General features: G+C 41.4%; 2 protein-coding genes across 2 annotated transcripts; both read right to left on the minus strand.

The window, feature by feature from the left end:
* Positions 1 to 2,462: 2,462 nt before the first annotated feature.
* OTOR (otoraplin) lies at positions 2,463 to 9,893 on the minus strand. Its single transcript, XM_052679428.1, has 4 exons — positions 7,059 to 9,893; positions 6,450 to 6,589; positions 5,734 to 5,844; positions 2,463 to 2,828 (listed from the first exon to the last, which is right to left on the minus strand). The coding sequence occupies exons 1-4, from the start codon at positions 7,180 to 7,182 to the stop codon at positions 2,805 to 2,807; spliced, it is 399 nt and encodes a 132-aa protein (XP_052535388.1). The 5' UTR covers positions 7,183 to 9,893; the 3' UTR covers positions 2,463 to 2,804.
* A 118-nt stretch (positions 9,894 to 10,011) lies between these two features.
* SNRPB2 (small nuclear ribonucleoprotein polypeptide B2) lies at positions 10,012 to 16,214 on the minus strand. The gene is made up of 6 exons (XM_052678946.1): positions 16,074 to 16,214; positions 15,452 to 15,624; positions 12,631 to 12,771; positions 11,527 to 11,580; positions 10,905 to 10,993; positions 10,012 to 10,393 (listed from the first exon to the last, which is right to left on the minus strand). Exons 1-6 carry the CDS (start codon positions 16,135 to 16,137, stop codon positions 10,234 to 10,236), a joined length of 681 nt encoding a protein of 226 aa, XP_052534906.1. The 5' UTR covers positions 16,138 to 16,214; the 3' UTR covers positions 10,012 to 10,233.
* Positions 16,215 to 18,012: the final 1,798 nt, after the last annotated feature.

Consider the following 18,012-nt stretch of genomic DNA (forward strand, 5'->3'; position numbering starts at 1 on the left):
ATTTGGTTTACTTTCTGTGCTAGAATTGTTAAGATTATGGTTGTCACACTTCCTTACGTTTCTAAGGGTAGAAACTTGGACTTTGCTCTAAAAAGGAGAGAGACCTTCAAGTAACAATCAGGCTTCAACAATGAGAATTTAAAACTAATCAAACTTCGTGACACTTGCAATAAAATGATGAAAAGCGGCGTACTGAAAATAGAACCAAGCACTGATTAAGAGAATGAGCAGAAATGGAAAAAAATCCCTTGTAGAGGGAGAGTGTCAGACTGCAATACCTCTGCCCTTCTGAGCAGAGACACCATCCCTTGCGAAGCGAGCGCATCCAGCATGCTTTCTTTTCTCTGCTCAGCATTCACACTGTGAAGGGATTGCCCTCCGAGAGAGCAGCCTAAAGATCAGGAATGGCTGCATTTGTTATATCACATCCTTGGTGACTACTGAACGAAGTCACAAGTCTCCTTCGGACAACTTAAAAGAGGATCCTGCCAATACATTACATGATGAAGCTATAAACTGATCAACCCTGTCATACCAGAGTTCAGGCTGCAGCATAGGCCACCAGTGCTTGGGAGATGACAGTTTTACACAATGTCATCATATAAAACAAGTACCTATGACACCAGGCAGACAGAGAGTGCTGTAAAGCTTCATTAAATTGGAAGCCACCTGACAGTTGTACATCAGAGACTGAACTCAGCAGACAAGTAGCTTCACCACTACAATGCTTTTCCACAGCCAGGTGCTTTACGAAGACCATGCAGTGGTTCGCAAACTGAACCCTTATCTTACTTTCCTTGAAATTAGGTTGTCAAGCAGACTCTGATGCCCCCTGAAAGCCCGCTGAGTTATTTTCTGCGCAGAGGAGGTGACCAACCAGAGCGCAGACTCTGAAGAGAGCTAGAAAAAAGCAAAAAGAAATACATGCTGTCCACACGCTGCCACGACGGCCCCAGGCTCAGTGTAACTGCTGAAGAAGTCATAGCAGGATGTTTTTCACTGATAGGCCAAATGTTGTCCTTCGTGCATGTTCAGAAAGGGTACCGACGTGTGTGTGTGCATAGTCCCTGCTGTATGCATCCTGAACTGGAAGCATTCTGTGTCCCAGCTGTTGCACCTGTTCTAAAGCATCTGTAGTTCACCTCAGGTGGCTGAAGAGCAAACGGGAGCTGAAAGCAGCCACGTGTGCAAGCTTTGTTTGCAGGGACACGCATTAAGCATTATGCACAGTGTCAAGGTCTGTAAGCACCAGTCTCATCTTACACCACAAAAGTCCACTCTGTCCTGGACTTTTCTGTGGCAGTTTTGTGGAGAAACTGAAATCTTCATATCCGTTTACACAGAACTGGGTACTTTAGTTAACTGCCAGCAACTGAGATGAAGCCTTGCAGGAAAAGCTTGCATTTTCCAATAACAATTGCTAGAACTCACCACTTACATTCCTGATATCCACAGTGCAATTGAATCCGCTTTGTCTGCTGTTTGCAAACACTGACTGCTGCGTGCATCTTCACACACCTGTAACTTCAACCATGCCCACGGGTGGGATGCATTACTAACACTTGTCTTGGAAATCTGCTTTAAGTAGAACTCAAAAATTCGATATACGCAGCAAAAACGCCGTTTAACAGTGGTGTGCGACACAACCCGCCCGCCCCGTGACCTTCTGGAATGTTCTCTCGTGGCAGAGGCGGCGCACCCGGCGCTGAGGTGCGGCTCTGACCGACCGCCAGAGGGCGCTCCGAGCCACATTTACGAATCGCACCTGAGGCGAAGCGCTTTCCTGCGATCTGCCTGCTAAGCACGTCCTGCAGCGCCACATCTCCACATCTGAGCACCTCCAGGGACAGGGATTGCACCACCTCCCCGGGCAGCCTGTTCCGAAATGGTAGAATTGATACACCTAACCGGAAACGTGACCAGAGCTTCTTTTTGCCCCTTGCTCATCATCTCCCCCCATATTGCCAGCACAGGGAACGAGGTAGCTTCAGAGGCTTCACTGACCTTTCACACAGCGCTTCCCCACCTAGAAAATAAAATCACAGAACGGCCTGGGTTGAAAAAGATCACAATGCTCATCCAGTTCCAACCCCCTGCTCTGTGCAGGGTCACCAGCCTGCACACCAGGCTGCCCAGAGCCACATCCAGCCCGGGCTTGAATGCCTGCAGGGATGGAGCATCCACAGCCTCCTTGGGCAACCTGTTCTACTGAAAATAAACCCAATGTTTGCAGAAATGTGAACAACATGAGGTATTCGGTGCACTCCCTCTTGTGGCAGCACAGAGATGCTTCAGCTCGAGCACATCCCATAACTATCGGCATTGGGGGCAGGGATCGCGCCTTGCACAGAATAATGCTCCTGGTTTTCTTCCTGCCAGTTTCTCCATTGCAGCATAATTCTTGCAAGCAAAATGATTTCAATCAACAATTCACATAGTGCTCAACAAAGAAAGGGCTTTTTCAATGTTTATTTAATATTTAGATAAGGTTATGGAAGGAAAACGCAGATCAAGATGGCACATTTAATTCTACATGTAATCTGCACTACTCAAAGTAATGCAAAGGCTTATAGAGGCATTCACAGGTATATGCAGGTAAATAATTTCTAACGAATAAATCCCGTATAAGACTACTTTCCTCACCCCAAATTACTGCCTTTAAATCAACTTCTGCACTTGAAAGATGACTTATTTTACAATTAGGTATTAAAAAAAAAAAAAAGCTAGTGTTCGGTGGAGGGTTCCAAGTTTCTTTGTCAGCATTTCTTGATAGCACCCTAGAGATTGCCCAGCCATCTTCAGCACTACTCACAGAAGAAATCAATGTCCTGAAAGAGAGTTGAAAGGAAAGATGTTTTGAGATTACTGAAGGATTAACATTCCTTTATCATCCCCCAAAGGTAGATAAGTAGATGCAAACACTGAATACGCTAATGTATTCAAAGTATGTTCTCTATAAATTAACTCCACAGAATTCTGGAGAAGAAAGCTTTTATTGCTTTCAACTCCTTTTATGTGGTTGGGATGATTTGTTCCTGACAGAAATCTTTAAAGTGGATTGGGTGATGCCATGTTCTTTCTTTCTTCAAACAATTCCTTTATCTTTCTGTTTAGTTTTCCTACATCCACACTTGGATTTGAGTTGTATGTAACCCCTTCTCCTTAAACTATTCCTAACCAGACATGAAAAGGATGCCTTAATTTGACTGAGGCTGTGATTCACTTGCTACAGAGAAACCTGACTAGAAAAAAAAAGTTTGCATTTTGCTTGAAAACTTCCAGCAAGGGATACATTTTCATAGCATATGCTTTCATCTAGCTTTCTGCTGGTATTTTATCTGGCTACATAGCTTTCATCTTGATTGTACTGCAAGGAATTAACAACTTGTATGCTCAAACTCAGCAACATTTACATTAGACCAGCCTATCACACGTAGCTGTCCACTGGAAAGTGGTTCAGAGCAAAGGCTTACTGGCATTAAAAGTATTCTCATTTTAGCCAGCAAATGACCAATTTAAAATCACTGAAGGATGGCAAGCAATCCAACACCTCAGTAGTACACAATCTATTTTAAGGAGTCTACTGTATTCAGTGGACTCAAAAGTAGCAGCACTGGGAAGAAAATATTGTATAAGATTTATCACTTGGAACAGCAGCAAAAGGTATGGATTGCCTCGTGTTGCAAAAAGGATGTTGAGATTAGTTCACAAGCACTAGAATTTATTAAGAGGGTCTGCTGCTGATGACATACACTGACTGCAGTTCTGACAGTTACTATGGGGAAAAATGAAGGAGACAGAGACCCCCTGTACTAATGTCCTCTTTCGTGCTCCTCTTTAGTGCAGCAGGTCCCCCCATCAAGATACCTGTGAAATTGCCAACTCAGTGCTTTCAGTGGACAGGAACTGCAGGCTGCTTGATCATTAAGCTTTGGGCATCACTAGTTCCCATAGTATAAATGAAATAATAAATGAAAGGTTAGAGAAGAGGGCAGTTAGAGAAGGTGGTTCTCACACCAGTGGCAACAACAGCAACAGACTTAACAGGTTTGAGGCCAGGAAAGCAAGGTACAAGCATCACCAGCAGCTGAAGTGAAGGTAGCAGAAGTGCAAACATAAGACCAGCTACAGCGTTGCAAATGGAAGGCTGGTAGCATTACAAGCACACAAGAGCTGTGCAACAGTCGCTCTATGTAAAGCAGTACCCTTTAAAGGATACTTCTGGATGAATCAGTATGGTCAGGTAGAGATCCATTAAGACCTGCTCTAAACACTTTCAAATGCAAACTTGAAGTCATATCCTTCAAGCCCACATTTGCAACACAAAAGAGAACAGAGGAACAAGAATCCATCTGTACCACCATCAGGTTTTGCTTCGAAGCAAGAACGTGAACTAAGGGTGAAACAACTAATCCCTGGTGATTAGTTTTGCAAAAAGGTTTGCTGCAGAATTTCTACTTGCCAATTAAAGTTCTGCAGGGTAGCTTGGCAAAAGCAATGGCGCATTCTAGACCCACAGCCAGCCTGCAGACTAAGACATGACTTTAACCTACCTCTGCTTCCAGCTCAGCTTGCCATTCAACAGAATGGCTGTCACGTTGTTGAGAAAAGAGCCTAGAAACGTATTTTAGTCACGGAACATGAAAGAATGACTAATTGCTACAGTGCTCCTGGCCAAATTCAGAATAACCTAACAAAGTGTCAAGAACAGCAATCGCTTGTTTCATGATTTGCATTTCTTCACGCAAAATTTGTCTGACATTAAAACACAAATCCTAGCAACTATTACACTTCATTTCAATTATTTCTCGTTTTAATGAAACCTACCTAATAATCAAGAGCTAGGATGAAGTGTCCATGTACAATTTCCAGGCTATGAGCAATGTGTTTTAGGCATAAATATAAGCTACCAGTAACAGCCAAGCCATACCACCCTCTTCCACTTCTCTGCAAAGCATATTTCAGATCTTTAATGATGGTAAGATCTGCCTGATACATGACACACTACTAATAGGATTGGGAAGAACCATCCTTTCAGAAATGCAGCTTATTTAAAAACATGTTTCCAATAGCTTTGCAGTTCTACCTTTTGATAGATGTACTGACAACTATGAGACAGCAATACTTTTCTCATGCAGTATTCTGAAAACTAAGATTTTTTTTAATTTTTAATTCCTCCAATATTTTAACCCAAGTGATGCTGCTACTGTAGAAACAACTCAAGAATACTCTGTGTTCTAGAGGAACAGTGGAAAAGTGAATTTTCATATTCAATTTCCAGGGACCTGCTTTCACTGAAGCATGAGAAGGATGTTCAGGAGTGTAAAACAGAAGTACTCTATGACAATGTCAGTCTATTTAGACCATTAATAGAAGGGGTTTGTACACCTTACTGAAATATGCAGCACAATGTTCAGTCTCCAAAAAAAAGAAAACCATTTGCAACACATTGCAAGAAGTTTGGGTCAGACTTTTAGGGGCCTCCAAGCAATGCTATTCCAATCAATAGGAACAGTAATAGGATCAAGGCCTCCACTCAGCATTTGTGAAATCTACGGTATCAGAGCTTATGTTAGGATTTTATTGAGAACGTTTGCCTGCATCAGAGATAGCATCCCTAAGCATCTGTGATATGCTACAATCAAGAGCCACAATTACGATTTGTTTTTACAGGAAATTAGCATTACACAGCCAAGATAATTATATACAGCTGGGGTTCTGTAAATTCCTTACCGTTGTAGGAACGGTCTTATTTGCTTCTTGATAGACATGTTGTTCTGAGACTAAACTGCGAGGGAAGTAGCCAACTGTCCCCATATGGTCTTCATACTCTTCTCCATAAACCTTCAAGCAAGGAGATGTATAATTAGGTGCATAGAACAGCCCTCGTTTGCTTTAAGCTAATTCATAATTTAGCCAAAAGCAGCTACTTAACAGTGCTCATAACTCTGATTCTGGATCTCCTAGTTCCCCAATTAACCAGCACATTAAATGAACTATTAACACAAGTTCTAATACAGATAGGTATTTCTTTTCTGGAATAAAACAACAGCACAGTTTTGCTGTTGTGTGTTTTTTTTTTTAATTATTTTTTTTAAATGAATTCAGCTAATATTAGTGTTTGCTTCCTTTATATTTAAGTTTTATGAGCAACTGTAATGAAAGCTTTTCTCCTGCAGTTTCAGCAAGCAGTCGCAGAAAAGAATTGCTGAGCCCTTTTTCTTGGGTTAAATTCATAATTACTGAATAGTTAATGAAGAAACTTTAACTTCGCTACAAAAAACAGAAGAAAAAAAAGGCCCTTTAGACTCCTCAGTCATTTAAACACCAATCTGAAAACCAAGTTGCTGCTTCAAAACCCACAGTAGCTCAACATCAACACATTTTTGTCAAGAAATAAATGCTACTCTACTTCTGGTTTGCTCATATACACAGGAATCTCATCTTACACTTCCAGCCCAGAATTCTCCAGATTCTTTTTCTTTCACTAGTTTTGAGTAAACATAAATCAACTGCCCTTTTTTAATATTAATGAATCTGCAGTCTGGAGCTTTATAATCCTCTTCTGCTCTGACAAGGGAAATGGTGTCTAGGAAAAAGAAATAAAAAAATCAAGAATGAGAAGGATGAATTTAAAGACATGCTTTTATAAAGAAAAATATGGAAGTGTGTGGATGCACACATGTAAAACCATTTCTACAGGCAAAAGTAGGTTATTCTGAAATTAATGTCTGCCAATAATTTGCCCTGCTCGTTTTTCCATCTCCAGTAAGCAGAATAACAGCTTCAGAATGCATCATTTAATCCTAGCATAAGTTACAATCCTTCTGTCTCTTCTCTTACCTTTCACTCATGAGAAGGGTCCCTTAGAAAAGTCTTTCTGCAGTAAAACGGGATTTGATGCTCCACATTCATCTTCCCACTCTATTTTAAAGTTGACAGACCAGTTTAAAGATGAGCTAAATAAGCAGAGTCGTTTTCTGTCACACTACGGCTTCCAAGCCCCACAACTGTTTTGGGGAATGTATTCTAATTAAAATTAAAACGAAATTACTCACAGAGACAGTCGTCATCAGCACACAGCTTCTTGCTGGCAAGCTTGTCCATAAAAATTCCAGTTGCAAATGGATTCATTAATCCAAGACACAAAAATAAGATAATCAAATAAACACGTTGTGTCATTTTTCTTTGCTGCGGCACTTCCCAAATGCGCACCGTGCCCAGGGATCTCTATCTTTTATGGAACAGCCTAACATCTGGACAAACACCCCTGGCCAATGGGAAGGGATCAGGGTGACATTCCACTGCAACAAGAGGAGCCGCCGGCAAGAGGGAAACCTCAGGTTGCACTTATGCAACAGAATCCTTCCCCAAACCCGTTCTGGAGCAACTGTATTACTTAAGAACGTTAAGCTTTCCTCTACTCATACACAGTCTCAAGCTTACCTCAAGCAAAATTTGTTTCAGAATGAAAAATTAAGGCAGACCCCAACAACAGGGAAGAAAATGATATCCTTTCAAATCCTTAAGTCCCTTATTGTTACAGTCACACACTAACATACATAATTGTCCCCCTGGACCATAAACTCTCACGGCAGCAACCTCCTCATGACAGTCTGTAGCAATGCCCTACCACAACAGTAAACATGGATGCAAATATAACTCAGTAAAAAAAAAAAAAGCCTTTCAACTCAGCAATTTAAGTTTGAAATCTAGAATGGAAGTGCTGCTACTTGTAGAGGTAAGATTTCTTTTACACAGGCGGACACAGAAACAGAGCAGAATACACAGGTTAAGCAAAGACAGCGGCCATCTCTCATTTATTCACGTAGCCAAACTCAGCTGAGAGTTCACAGACATGACACTGAATGGTACCATAAGCTGACTTAAGAGGTACTTGTTATGTCTGAGAGGACACGTAGCATTCATCTAACCTCCCAATATATTTTCATAGCATATGAGGAAAAGTACAATATTAATTAAAATAGATGCATGCACCTAAAAGGAAAAAACTAAGCTGTTATACACACTGTAAGCTGTTCACACCACAGTTGCCTTCAGTTGCTTCAAAGAAGCTGATCTTAAAACCAGTCCTTAAAAATGAACAAGAGCAATGCTGCAGCTCCCCAAACAGCTGTTAATCAGTGCTAACTGCGTAAGATAAAGCTCATGACAAAATACACTCACTTTTATTCTTTACAGGTGCACAAAAATTTTCACTTGCAAGTGAAATTAAACTTGTGAATTCACTAAAAAGAATGGAAAATGCATGTATAGAAATACAGAATTAACACAGCTGTGGAAGGGCATCATCTTGCAATGTAACGTGAGTGTAGAAGATGAATTTGTTTGCATCCGAAACTGCTCCATAAAACTGCTTTTCTGCACAGTATTTTATGAAAATCAATCGAGCTTTCCTGGATGCAAAGCATTTGGCAAAAACAACAATCTTAAATCAGACCTCAATCACCTCACAGCACAACTGGGAAAAACACATGCGCTGCAGCTCACACAGCACAGGCAGGGAATACACCAAGCTGCAGCAATAGAGGAAAAGCTACAGACTTCAATCTACTTCCCCATTTTCCAATTGATTTACTTTGGAAACAAAGAAGCCTCAACACTCACAAGGCAGCTGCTGTGCTCATCTGAACATTCTTCCTTGTAGTACCACATCTTAAGACCAGCTGTTTGTCTGAACTACATCTGAAAGAAGTCATACTTACTTCCTCCTTGAAATGGTCACTGGAGGACTCAGACACAGCAATGAAGAACTGAGGAATGGTGCAACGTGAAAAGCACGAACACCACAATATCATTTCTGAAATACAAATTTTCCAGAGCCTGATTGCAATTCTCCTACAACACCATGGAAAATCCAGCGAGTTTCACCAAAAATAGAGTTTAGGTTTCGTTATTCTCTAAATATCTAAAAATATCTTTCTAGATCTTCTTCCATCTTACACCATCCAAACAAAACATTTCAGCTTTTGAAGTGATTTTTCCCAATACTAAATTGGATTACTTCACTGCATTTAATGTATTTTGTGTCCAACAAAATCCTTAAATGGTTTAAACAAAGAAGGGGGAAAAAAAAACCAGAACCACAGAAATAGGACATGCATTTTGTAAAGCCTGCCTAAAAATAGTCTGTCAAGCTTATCAGCAATGTCTTTGGAATGAGCCAGAAAGCTCTTCCTAAACTATTTATTAAAATCACTGCTAAAGATCAGACTACTGGAAAATCAAAACCAACCAAAACAAAACCGTAAGTTTGTCTGTGCTTTCTGGACAATGACTTCTACCACCAGCCATCACAGTACAACAAAACCAAAATGTTGAACAGAACTCTCAAATTTTAACCAATTTCTACCATAGCCTGCAAAAACTAAAAAAAAAAAAAAAAAATCAATGGTCTATTTTCCTTAAGTGACAAAACTATTCTGAAGAAGTGAAAAGCAGCTGTCAGAAGCAGCTGTCCCCTTGATAGTGAGGCTGAAGACTGAGTGTTGCATTTATTCTGAACACGCTGACATAAAACATTCCCACTCACGCTTTTTGCTCTGAAGACACATGTAATTTTCCAGCTCTCACTTCTGAGAAATGAAAGTCACCTTAAAAGTAGTTAAACCAATATTACGAATTAGCCCCCCGTGCAGCAATGGAAGATGATATAATGCCTTCTACTAGGACAAGAGCAAGCTTATAAAGGCACTCATTAAGATTTAGTTTAGAAAGCAGTACAGAAGAAGTCAGCTCACCCTGTCCGAAGACCAATGACATCTCGAGAAGAGCAAGATCTCTAAAGAGATGCTGCTCCCTCAGCTGCTAAACTTTAAATGAGGGTGAGGAGGGAGGAGCCAAGCAAAGTGCATTGCTTGCACCTGACCTCTGTGGGTTAGCCATGCCATCTCATCTGGTGCTCAATCACTGCTTCAGGCCATGACCTAGCAATTCTCATCTGCCACACAAGCTTAAGAGATTAAAAAGACAGATTCAATAAAAAACACATTTTGAGAACAGCATAAGCTGAATTTATTTTATAAAAATTAGTATTCTAGCACAAAAAGTTACTATTCAGTAGATCCACAGAAGTCTTGCAACTGTGCTGAGAGCTGCAGCCATTTCACACAACAGTCTTATCTTTCCTGCACAGAACAGAAACATGCTGTACACATATTAAAAAAGGAGAAAAAAAAAAAATCAATACAAAGAATTCCAAAGAGTGTCTGGTTATTTCTTAGCATAAGTGATTTTCATGGCATGAGATGGAGTTATCTTGAATCCTTGGAGAGCATCTCGAGCAGCTCCTGCTTGACATTCATTTTCAAACTCCACAAATGCAATGTCGTGACGCCCAGGCACTAAACGTACTTCTTTGAATCCAGGAAACCTTTGAAATAAATTTAAGGAGAGTCAGATAGTGCTTTCTAGATTGATAATTTACCCCCTTCAGCACCCAGAAGACCCTCCCATAAGCATCTCCTGGAATAATAGTTACTACTAACAAGAGATTCGATTGAAGAATTTTTCTATTTCCAGGCCTTAGAACTTTGCCTCTCTTAAGGATCATTCTGCTGAAGTAATTTAATCAGCCTTGCACATCTGCAGAAGCAATTAAAGCTGTTTTTAAAACTGTTTCTGATGTCTTTAACATTAGTCACCAGCTTAATGCACCGCAGATTGATAACTGATAACTTCTACAATCAAAATTGGTTTAAAAAAATAAGTCAGATTTGCATTCTGCACCCAATCATCTGTAAAGTTGGCAGTAACACAGAGCACTGAAATACCTTCAAAAACTCTCTTTTCTAATAATCAGCTAGCCAACTGAAAGTAAAAAAACCAAAACCATAAAGGTAACGAAAGGAATCAAAGGAAAATTTTCTCCATTCAAAACTTACTGATTGAATAACATGGACAGCATCATCTCATTTGTTTCCTCAGGCAGGTTATTAAGGAAAAGAATATAGTTTGGTGGGTTATCAGGCACCTGCAACAAGAGAAGAGCAAAATTCAGTGGACTATCCACAGCTGCCTGCCCCTCTAAATCTGTCTGCATTATTATTTGGATGAAGACTCACAAATCCCTCGTTCTGGCTGTAACACCAGAAGCTGGGCTTTAGGATACCTTCATGCAATGTGCAGGCATAGATCTTGGTGGTTTTTGCTTTTCTGCTTAACAGCTGATACTGCAGTAGTCCACCATACTAGATCTCAGCACTGCCACAGTTAGGACAAACTATAGTGCCAGTTCAGATTTCACAGGCCATCCAAGATACCTGTGTGAGGACATCAGCTTGGAAAAAGGCCTTCCACATCTTCTCTGTGAAGTAGCTGGAGGCCATGATAAATAACTTGTTCATCTACAGCAGAACTGAACTAGTGTTATCTTTGGGGCAACTGAAACCCACTGAAAACACATTGTTTTACTACAGCATACTATTCAAATGTATTGGTTACAAACTCCATTAGATGTTAAGCTTCAGAATCTCTACAAGATTTGGTCACAAAAACAAGCATTACCTGCTGATTCTGTGGTGAAGTCCCAGGGGCACTGGTTGAATTTTGTGTTGCTCCCTATTAAATAAGAGCAAGGTAGTTTTTAAAAGATATTTAGTTAGAGATAAACACACATCACCATATTTGAGTACAGCTCAAGCAGTGTATGAAAGATGGCTTGGCTTTTTCTATTTTTTTAAGCTGCAACCCAAGGAACATTTATGTATGCCCAAGGGGAACAACAACATGTGCACTGCATTGAATCCCCAAACCAGACAATCAAAGAATAAAAATTGAACTAATGGCTGAGTCAGCAGACACAGCAAATCACTACTCATCCATCATTAAATTCAGTTTAGCTAGACAGAAGTAGCTTTGAAAATGAAGACCTACACAAGACATGACAGACTAAGAAAAAATTACATGCTTCCACTGAGGACTCCAGTTTAGCAAGCATAACTAAAGCGATTAGCATTATAAATAAAAACAATTACTTCGAGGAAATCACTATATGAGAACTGATTTTGAATAAATCCTGAGGAAACTGAATTTTCTATGCAGAAAAAGTTATTGTTATGATCGCATCTCTTCCCTTGACAACAAACTGTGCCTTTGCAGAAACAGCAACTCGAACCCTGTGCCTTGGTCTGTTTTTCTGTCTTTGCAAATAAATTGCTAAATGTTGCTAGCCTTGGTCAGGCCAAGCATTACAGGAGATATATTCCACACCAACTCCTTCTCATCTAATTGTAAATGGATCACATTGTTCCCTTGTACCCATCTGGCATTCTACACATATGTACACATACACTGGTTTATTGTACCTTTGCTCTATACCTTAGTTTTCATCTTACAATAGGAATGAGGAAAAAGAAAGAAAGAACAAAAGAAAAAGTGTTAAAAAATAAAAATAAAAAAATGCACTAAGGACTACATAATCATATCCCCTCCTGCAGCTTTAATAGGTGCTAAAGAGCAGTACAAATCAACAGACAACAATTCAAAGAACTTAAAGTACCAAAATACTTAGTCCTAAAAAAAAGATAAAACATTACATTGACAAAAAATGGACACATTGTTTGAATATTTTTTTCCCCCCTTCTTTCTTTAAATACAGAAGCTGCTTACCTGAATTATCTTTTTATTTGCTGCATTAGCTGACTGCTCCAGAGACTTGGCCTTCTTCTTTTCCTTCCTCTTCTCCTTGTCAGCAAAAGTACCACGCATTTTAGAGATGATATCAGAGTCTGTCTTGGCGTACTGAATACGCTTTTTAAAGGTAAAAAACAAACACCAACAGAGTACTGTTTATTATACTGAAAATCTCACACCAACTTCGTTGAACGCATTCTCTCTCATTCACACAGTACGTCTGTAGAAAGTTGTATTAAAAATACTGTTTTAAATTATGGATATGTTTACAGAGTATGTAATGTTCATAAGTCATTCTGATCACAACTAAAGGACTTTCTAAAGACTGGGATAGACCTCTCCTGAGAAGAAGTTACTGATTTTACAACACTCAATGGAATCAGAACTCTAACCAGCAACAGTATCTTTACCGTGCCTGTCAATGTAGCAGATGTACAAAGCTATACAACATCAGTTAACAAAATTGGCACCAGCTGCTACTGAAAAATAAAACTAGGGAGATGGAGCATTTGGGGTTTGGGGTGAGGTGATAAGGTTCCAGTGATCTCAGATCTCTGCAGAAAATTGAGTTCAGTAAAACTTCAGTAAAACTATATATATATATATATATATATATATATATATATATATATATATATATATATATATTTTACAATCCTAGCACTCAGTGAAGACTACTCCAAAGACTACAAAGCAGCTGAATTTGTTTTTTTATTGTTTGTTCATTTCTTCACATAAGGTGCATACTGCAGTCAATATTCAAAGAGGGAAATACACCTGAAAGCTTATAATGCCTTGATTCTCTGCTGCATTTTACTGAGCACAAAGGCCTTTAAGGATAAGTGACAGAACTAAGCTTGCACAGTTCCTTGGAAAGGATTTTGTTAGATAATCTGAGAGCGTTAATGAGAGAAGTGTGTGCCTCAACAACACAACAGTATAGCTCTCCTTATTGCCCAAAGCCATGAGATGAAAGCATTTGCATACCCACACATCACTGAAGTCAAACAGACCATTTGCACATGCAACCCCTCAGATTAGGAGATGCTCAGTTTACTCAGGCAGCAACAGAAACATGTCGATTGTTGTACTTGATTACAGGCAGGATGGTTCATTATTAAATCTGCTTTTGTCAAGTGATATTGTACCAACTTCACTGAAGTTGTGTCAGAATTCAATCACTCAGGTTGCTAATCTGATGTAAGCACAAGCAAAACTATTCATCAATTTCCAAAGCAAATCAGTGACTATGTCTGCCAATTTCTGGAGAGCAGAACTGAATAGATCTTCACCCTTCTCACTGCTGCTTTGAAATGGAAGTACCATATTCTAGTTATGTCTCACAAACATCTAGAGTAACTTCAATTATTATAAATTAAATAGAAAGTACCTAATCCCAAAAACACTATATGGGAAATTCTGTGCGTTCAACAGAAGACACAATGAATATCATAGAATGGCTTAGATTGGAAGGGACCTTAAATTGCACCCATTCCCAACCCCTACCATGGGCTGGCTGCCCCCCACCAGCTCAGGCTGCCCAGGGCCCATCCAACCTGGCTTTGGGCACCTCCAGGATGGGGCACCCACAGCTCTCTGGGCAGCAGTGACAGGGCCTCACCACTCTCCAAGTAAAGAATCTCTTCCTAATATCTAAACTAGATCTCCTCTCTTTCAGTCTAAAGCCATTCCCCTTTGTCCTATCACTATCTACCCAAGTAAAAAGTTGGTCTCGTTCCCTGTTAATAAGCTCCCTTTAAGAACTGGTAGGCTACAAGGAGGTTTTTCCAGAGCCTTCTCCAAGCTGAACAAGCCCAGCTCCTCAAGCCTTTCTTCATAGGAGAGGTGCTCCAGCCTCTGAGCATCTTTGTGGGAAGAGTAGAGAGGGACAATTCTCTCCCTCGCACTGCTGCCACCCCTCTGTTGATGCAGCCAAGGATAGCTGGCCTTCTGGGCTACACCTATGTTAAGTTTTACATCTACAAGAACCCCCAAGTGCTTCTCCATAGTGCTGCTCTCAGTGAGTTAGTTCTTCTCTCGGACTGTACAAATATCTGAGATTGCCTCCACCCAAACACAACATGCTGCATTTGGCCTTGTTGAACCTCATTATGTCTACAGGGGCCTGTTTCTCAAGCAGTCCCTCTGGATGGCATCCCTTCCTTTCCTTCTGTTGCAGCTCCTGCTCCACCACAGAATCACAGAATGGCCAGGGTTGGAAGGGACCTCAAGGATCATGAATCTCCAACCCCCCTGCCACACGCAGGGCCACCAACCTCCCCATTTAATGCTAAACCAGACTGCCCAGGGCCCCATCCAACCTGGCCTTGAACACCTCCAGGGACGGGGCATCCACAGCCTCTTTGAACAGCTGTTCCAGCACCTCACCATTCTCATAGTGAAGAACTTCCCCCCGACATCCAACTTAAATCTTCCCTCCTCCAACCAACCACTCAGCTTGGTGTCACCAGCAAACTTGCTGAGGGTACACTCAACCCTCTGTCTATATCTAAGCTGAAAGCGTTTCAGATCTTGAAAACTTTTAACTTACTGCAGTGGAACATAAAGCCAACGTTTAAGAAACCTAAGTACCAACTTCAGGTTCACTGTGTGTTCCAATTATAGTCTCTCCAGAGCCTCTCAAGCTCGCATAAATATATTTGTCAAGACAGAACATCACTGAGTAACAGCACAATTGCAAGCAAGTCTGAGAGTTATTTCACAAGGCACAAGTACCAAAGCACTGCAACAGACCACGGTAATTTTATTTCCACAGAAAAGGAAGAAAATAACTTACCATTGGCTTCCCATAAAATGGAAAGCCTTGCAGCTGCCTCAGAGCATTGGTAGACGATCCTAGTTCTTTAAATATAACAAAAGCCTGTCCTCTCATTTTCATAGTCTTCAAAGCCACGATGTCAACCACATGACCAAACTGTGAGAATAATGCATATAAGGACCTCTTCAATTCTGTTAACATAAAAAAAAAAAAAAAAGGCTGTAACAGGTTGCATGCAAATGTCTGCATCTACAGAGAGCGTGCTGTCCCGCGGTTGATCTTCAGGCAGGTAGGTGTATCGGCTTCACAACACGAGCCTTCAGCTAGAGAAGAAACTGTATTAACTTCGTATTAGCTTCCTAAGAGCAAGAGCTGCTCAGCTATGTAGGCGCAGCTGCTGACACCCAGCACTACCATCCCGGTAACGCCTGCGGGCTACGAAGGCCATTTGAAGTTCCGTAATTAAAAGTTACGATGAGAAACAGTTATTGATGGAGGCTCGTCAGGCGCAGGGCCGACCGGCCGCCTCAGCACCAGACGCCGAGCCGCGGCCTCTCTACGGAGACGAGAGCGGCAGCCCAGCACGGAACAGCAGCGCGCGGGCCGCCTGAGGAAAGCGCGCTCCGCGACCCCCCCGTACCTTCTTTCTTAATCTTGTCGTTGATGTTATTGATGTAAATGGTGTGGTTGGGCCTGATGTCCATGCTCTCAGCCGGCCGCAGAGCTGCCTGCAGACAGAACGCATGCGCAGCCACGCCGCAGAGCCGCTCCTGGAGCGATCGATGCGCCGGAATCGTGATGGCGGGCGGCGCATGCGCGGTGCGCGGACAGGCGCCATGTTGGCCGGGCCCCGAAGTGCAGTGGGGTGAAGGGGGGTTGTCGTGAGGCGTTGGGTGAGCGGCTCGCTTGAATGCTCCGGTCGGCTCTGCGTCCACGATGAAGCTGCGTGCTCCTGTGTGAAATAAAGCTGTGTTTGTGTATCTGCGGTTACCGTGTGTGCTGTAAAGAAGGAAGAGAAACAGCACTCTGGGGGGCACCTGTTATAAAATGTTTATCCGCATTTGTTTTTAGTTTTGATATCTGAAAGGCAGTGCATCTGAGCACCTCATATTGGGAGGAATTTTTTCACACAGAGGGTGGTGAGGCACTGGCACAGGCTGCCCAAGGAGGCTGTGATGCCCCATCTCTGCAGGCATCCAAGGCCAGGCTGGATGTGGCTCTGGGCAGCCTGGTCTGCTGGTTGGTGACCCTGCATATAGCAGGGGGTTGGAATTGGATGAGCATTGTGCTCCTTTTCAAGGCCGTTCTGTGATTCTATTATTCTATGATTTCTTGGGGGCCCTGCGGTGGTGGCAGCTCAGGGTAAATAAACAGGAGAACTGGGGCTGCAGCCTTGGAATTTTTGGAATAATTCCACATGCTGCATACCTTCATTTCTATGAGTGAGCAATTATACCGCTTTCCAGAAGCAATTTTTAGTTGCAGAAGTTTAATCTGGTTGCATATGAAGAAAATACTGCAAAAAGTTTTACTCCATAAGAAAATTCGTGCTTAGATTTAATTTAATTTGGGCATGTTCACACTGAAAATCATTTATTTGTAAAGAACTGTTCCCTCAGCTGCAGTGCATAAAAAAAAGGATAATCTTCCTTCTGGATTCTGGAGTTTTCTTGAGCAAAAGGAAAATCTGTTACTTAGCAAGGCTTTGAGCGCCTGATAGAACTGTAGGTGTCCCAGCTCACAGAATCACAGAATGGCCAGGGTTGGAAGGGACCTCGAGGATCATGAATCTCCAACCCCCTGCCACACGCAGGGCCACCAACCTCTCCATTTAATACCACACCAGGCTGCCCATGTCCCATCCAACCTGGCCTTGAACACCTCCAGGGACGGGGCATCCACAGCCTTTCTGGGCAGCCTGTTCTAGCACCTCACTGCTCTCTCTGTAAAGAACTTCAAGCTCATTGCAGGGTAGTTGGACTGGATGGCCTTTAAAAGTGCCTTCCAACTCAAACAATTCCATGGTTCTATAAAGAACAACATGGATTAAAGTGAGTTGAATATAAAAGCAAAACCAATAAATAAATAAATAAATAAATAACAGCCCAAAAGCTGTTGATGGAGCTGTTGATGTTACTTACTGGTGGAGGAAAAGTGTTATCTTCAGTTGTATGAGGAATATGGGAAATGGTGTGCCAGTACAAAGCTGCGTGCAGAGTATACACACCACAAGTCTAAATGGTGTTAGACAGCATTTCTAAGCACTTTTCTCTGCTTATTGTCTTACAAGTAGCTAACATAAAGCATGTCTTTGAAATCCAGGCGTGAACAACGTATTAAAATGTTTTTCAGAATGGTGTGTGTTGTTTTATGTGTTGATTGGCAACGCAGTCCACATAACTCATAACATAATTTAGTTACAAAGTTTGAAACTACTTACTTGTTATTAAATCAGGGTAGCTGAGGGAATTTGATTGTCTTCTGGAGTGAAAAATATTGACATAATATGAATGACTTTATTTTAAAGTCTTTAAGCTGCTCATAGAGAAGAACTAATGAAAACATACACACAAAGAACC

Source organism: Tympanuchus pallidicinctus, unplaced genomic scaffold (assembly GCF_026119805.1).
Source record: "Tympanuchus pallidicinctus isolate F22 unplaced genomic scaffold, pur_lepc_1.0 scaffold1, whole genome shotgun sequence".
In the NCBI taxonomy this organism is placed as follows: Eukaryota; Metazoa; Chordata; class Aves; order Galliformes; family Phasianidae; genus Tympanuchus; species Tympanuchus pallidicinctus.

Excerpts from the sequence above, each read along its gene's own strand:
- OTOR (XM_052679428.1), bottom strand. The coding sequence starts at position 7,182 with ATGACACAACGTGTTTATTTGATTATCTTATTTTTGTGTCTTGGATTA. Across the intron at positions 5,845-6,449 it reads GAGAATTCTGGGCTGGAAGT|GTTTATGGAGAAGAGTATGA; the intron begins GTAAGATGAGAT and ends CCTTGCTTGAAG. Across the intron at positions 2,829-5,733 it reads ATAAGACCGTTCCTACAACG|GACATTGATTTCTTCTGTGA; the intron begins GTAAGGAATTTA and ends ACTCTCTTTCAG.
- SNRPB2 (XM_052678946.1), bottom strand. The coding sequence starts at position 16,137 with ATGGACATCAGGCCCAACCACACCATTTACATCAATAACATCAACGAC. Across the intron at positions 12,772-15,451 it reads CATTTTATGGGAAGCCAATG|CGTATTCAGTACGCCAAGAC; the intron begins GTAAGTTATTTT and ends ACCTTTAAAAAG. Across the intron at positions 10,994-11,526 it reads CTTCACCACAGAATCAGCAG|GTGCCTGATAACCCACCAAA; the intron begins GTAATGCTTGTT and ends CTCTTGTTGCAG.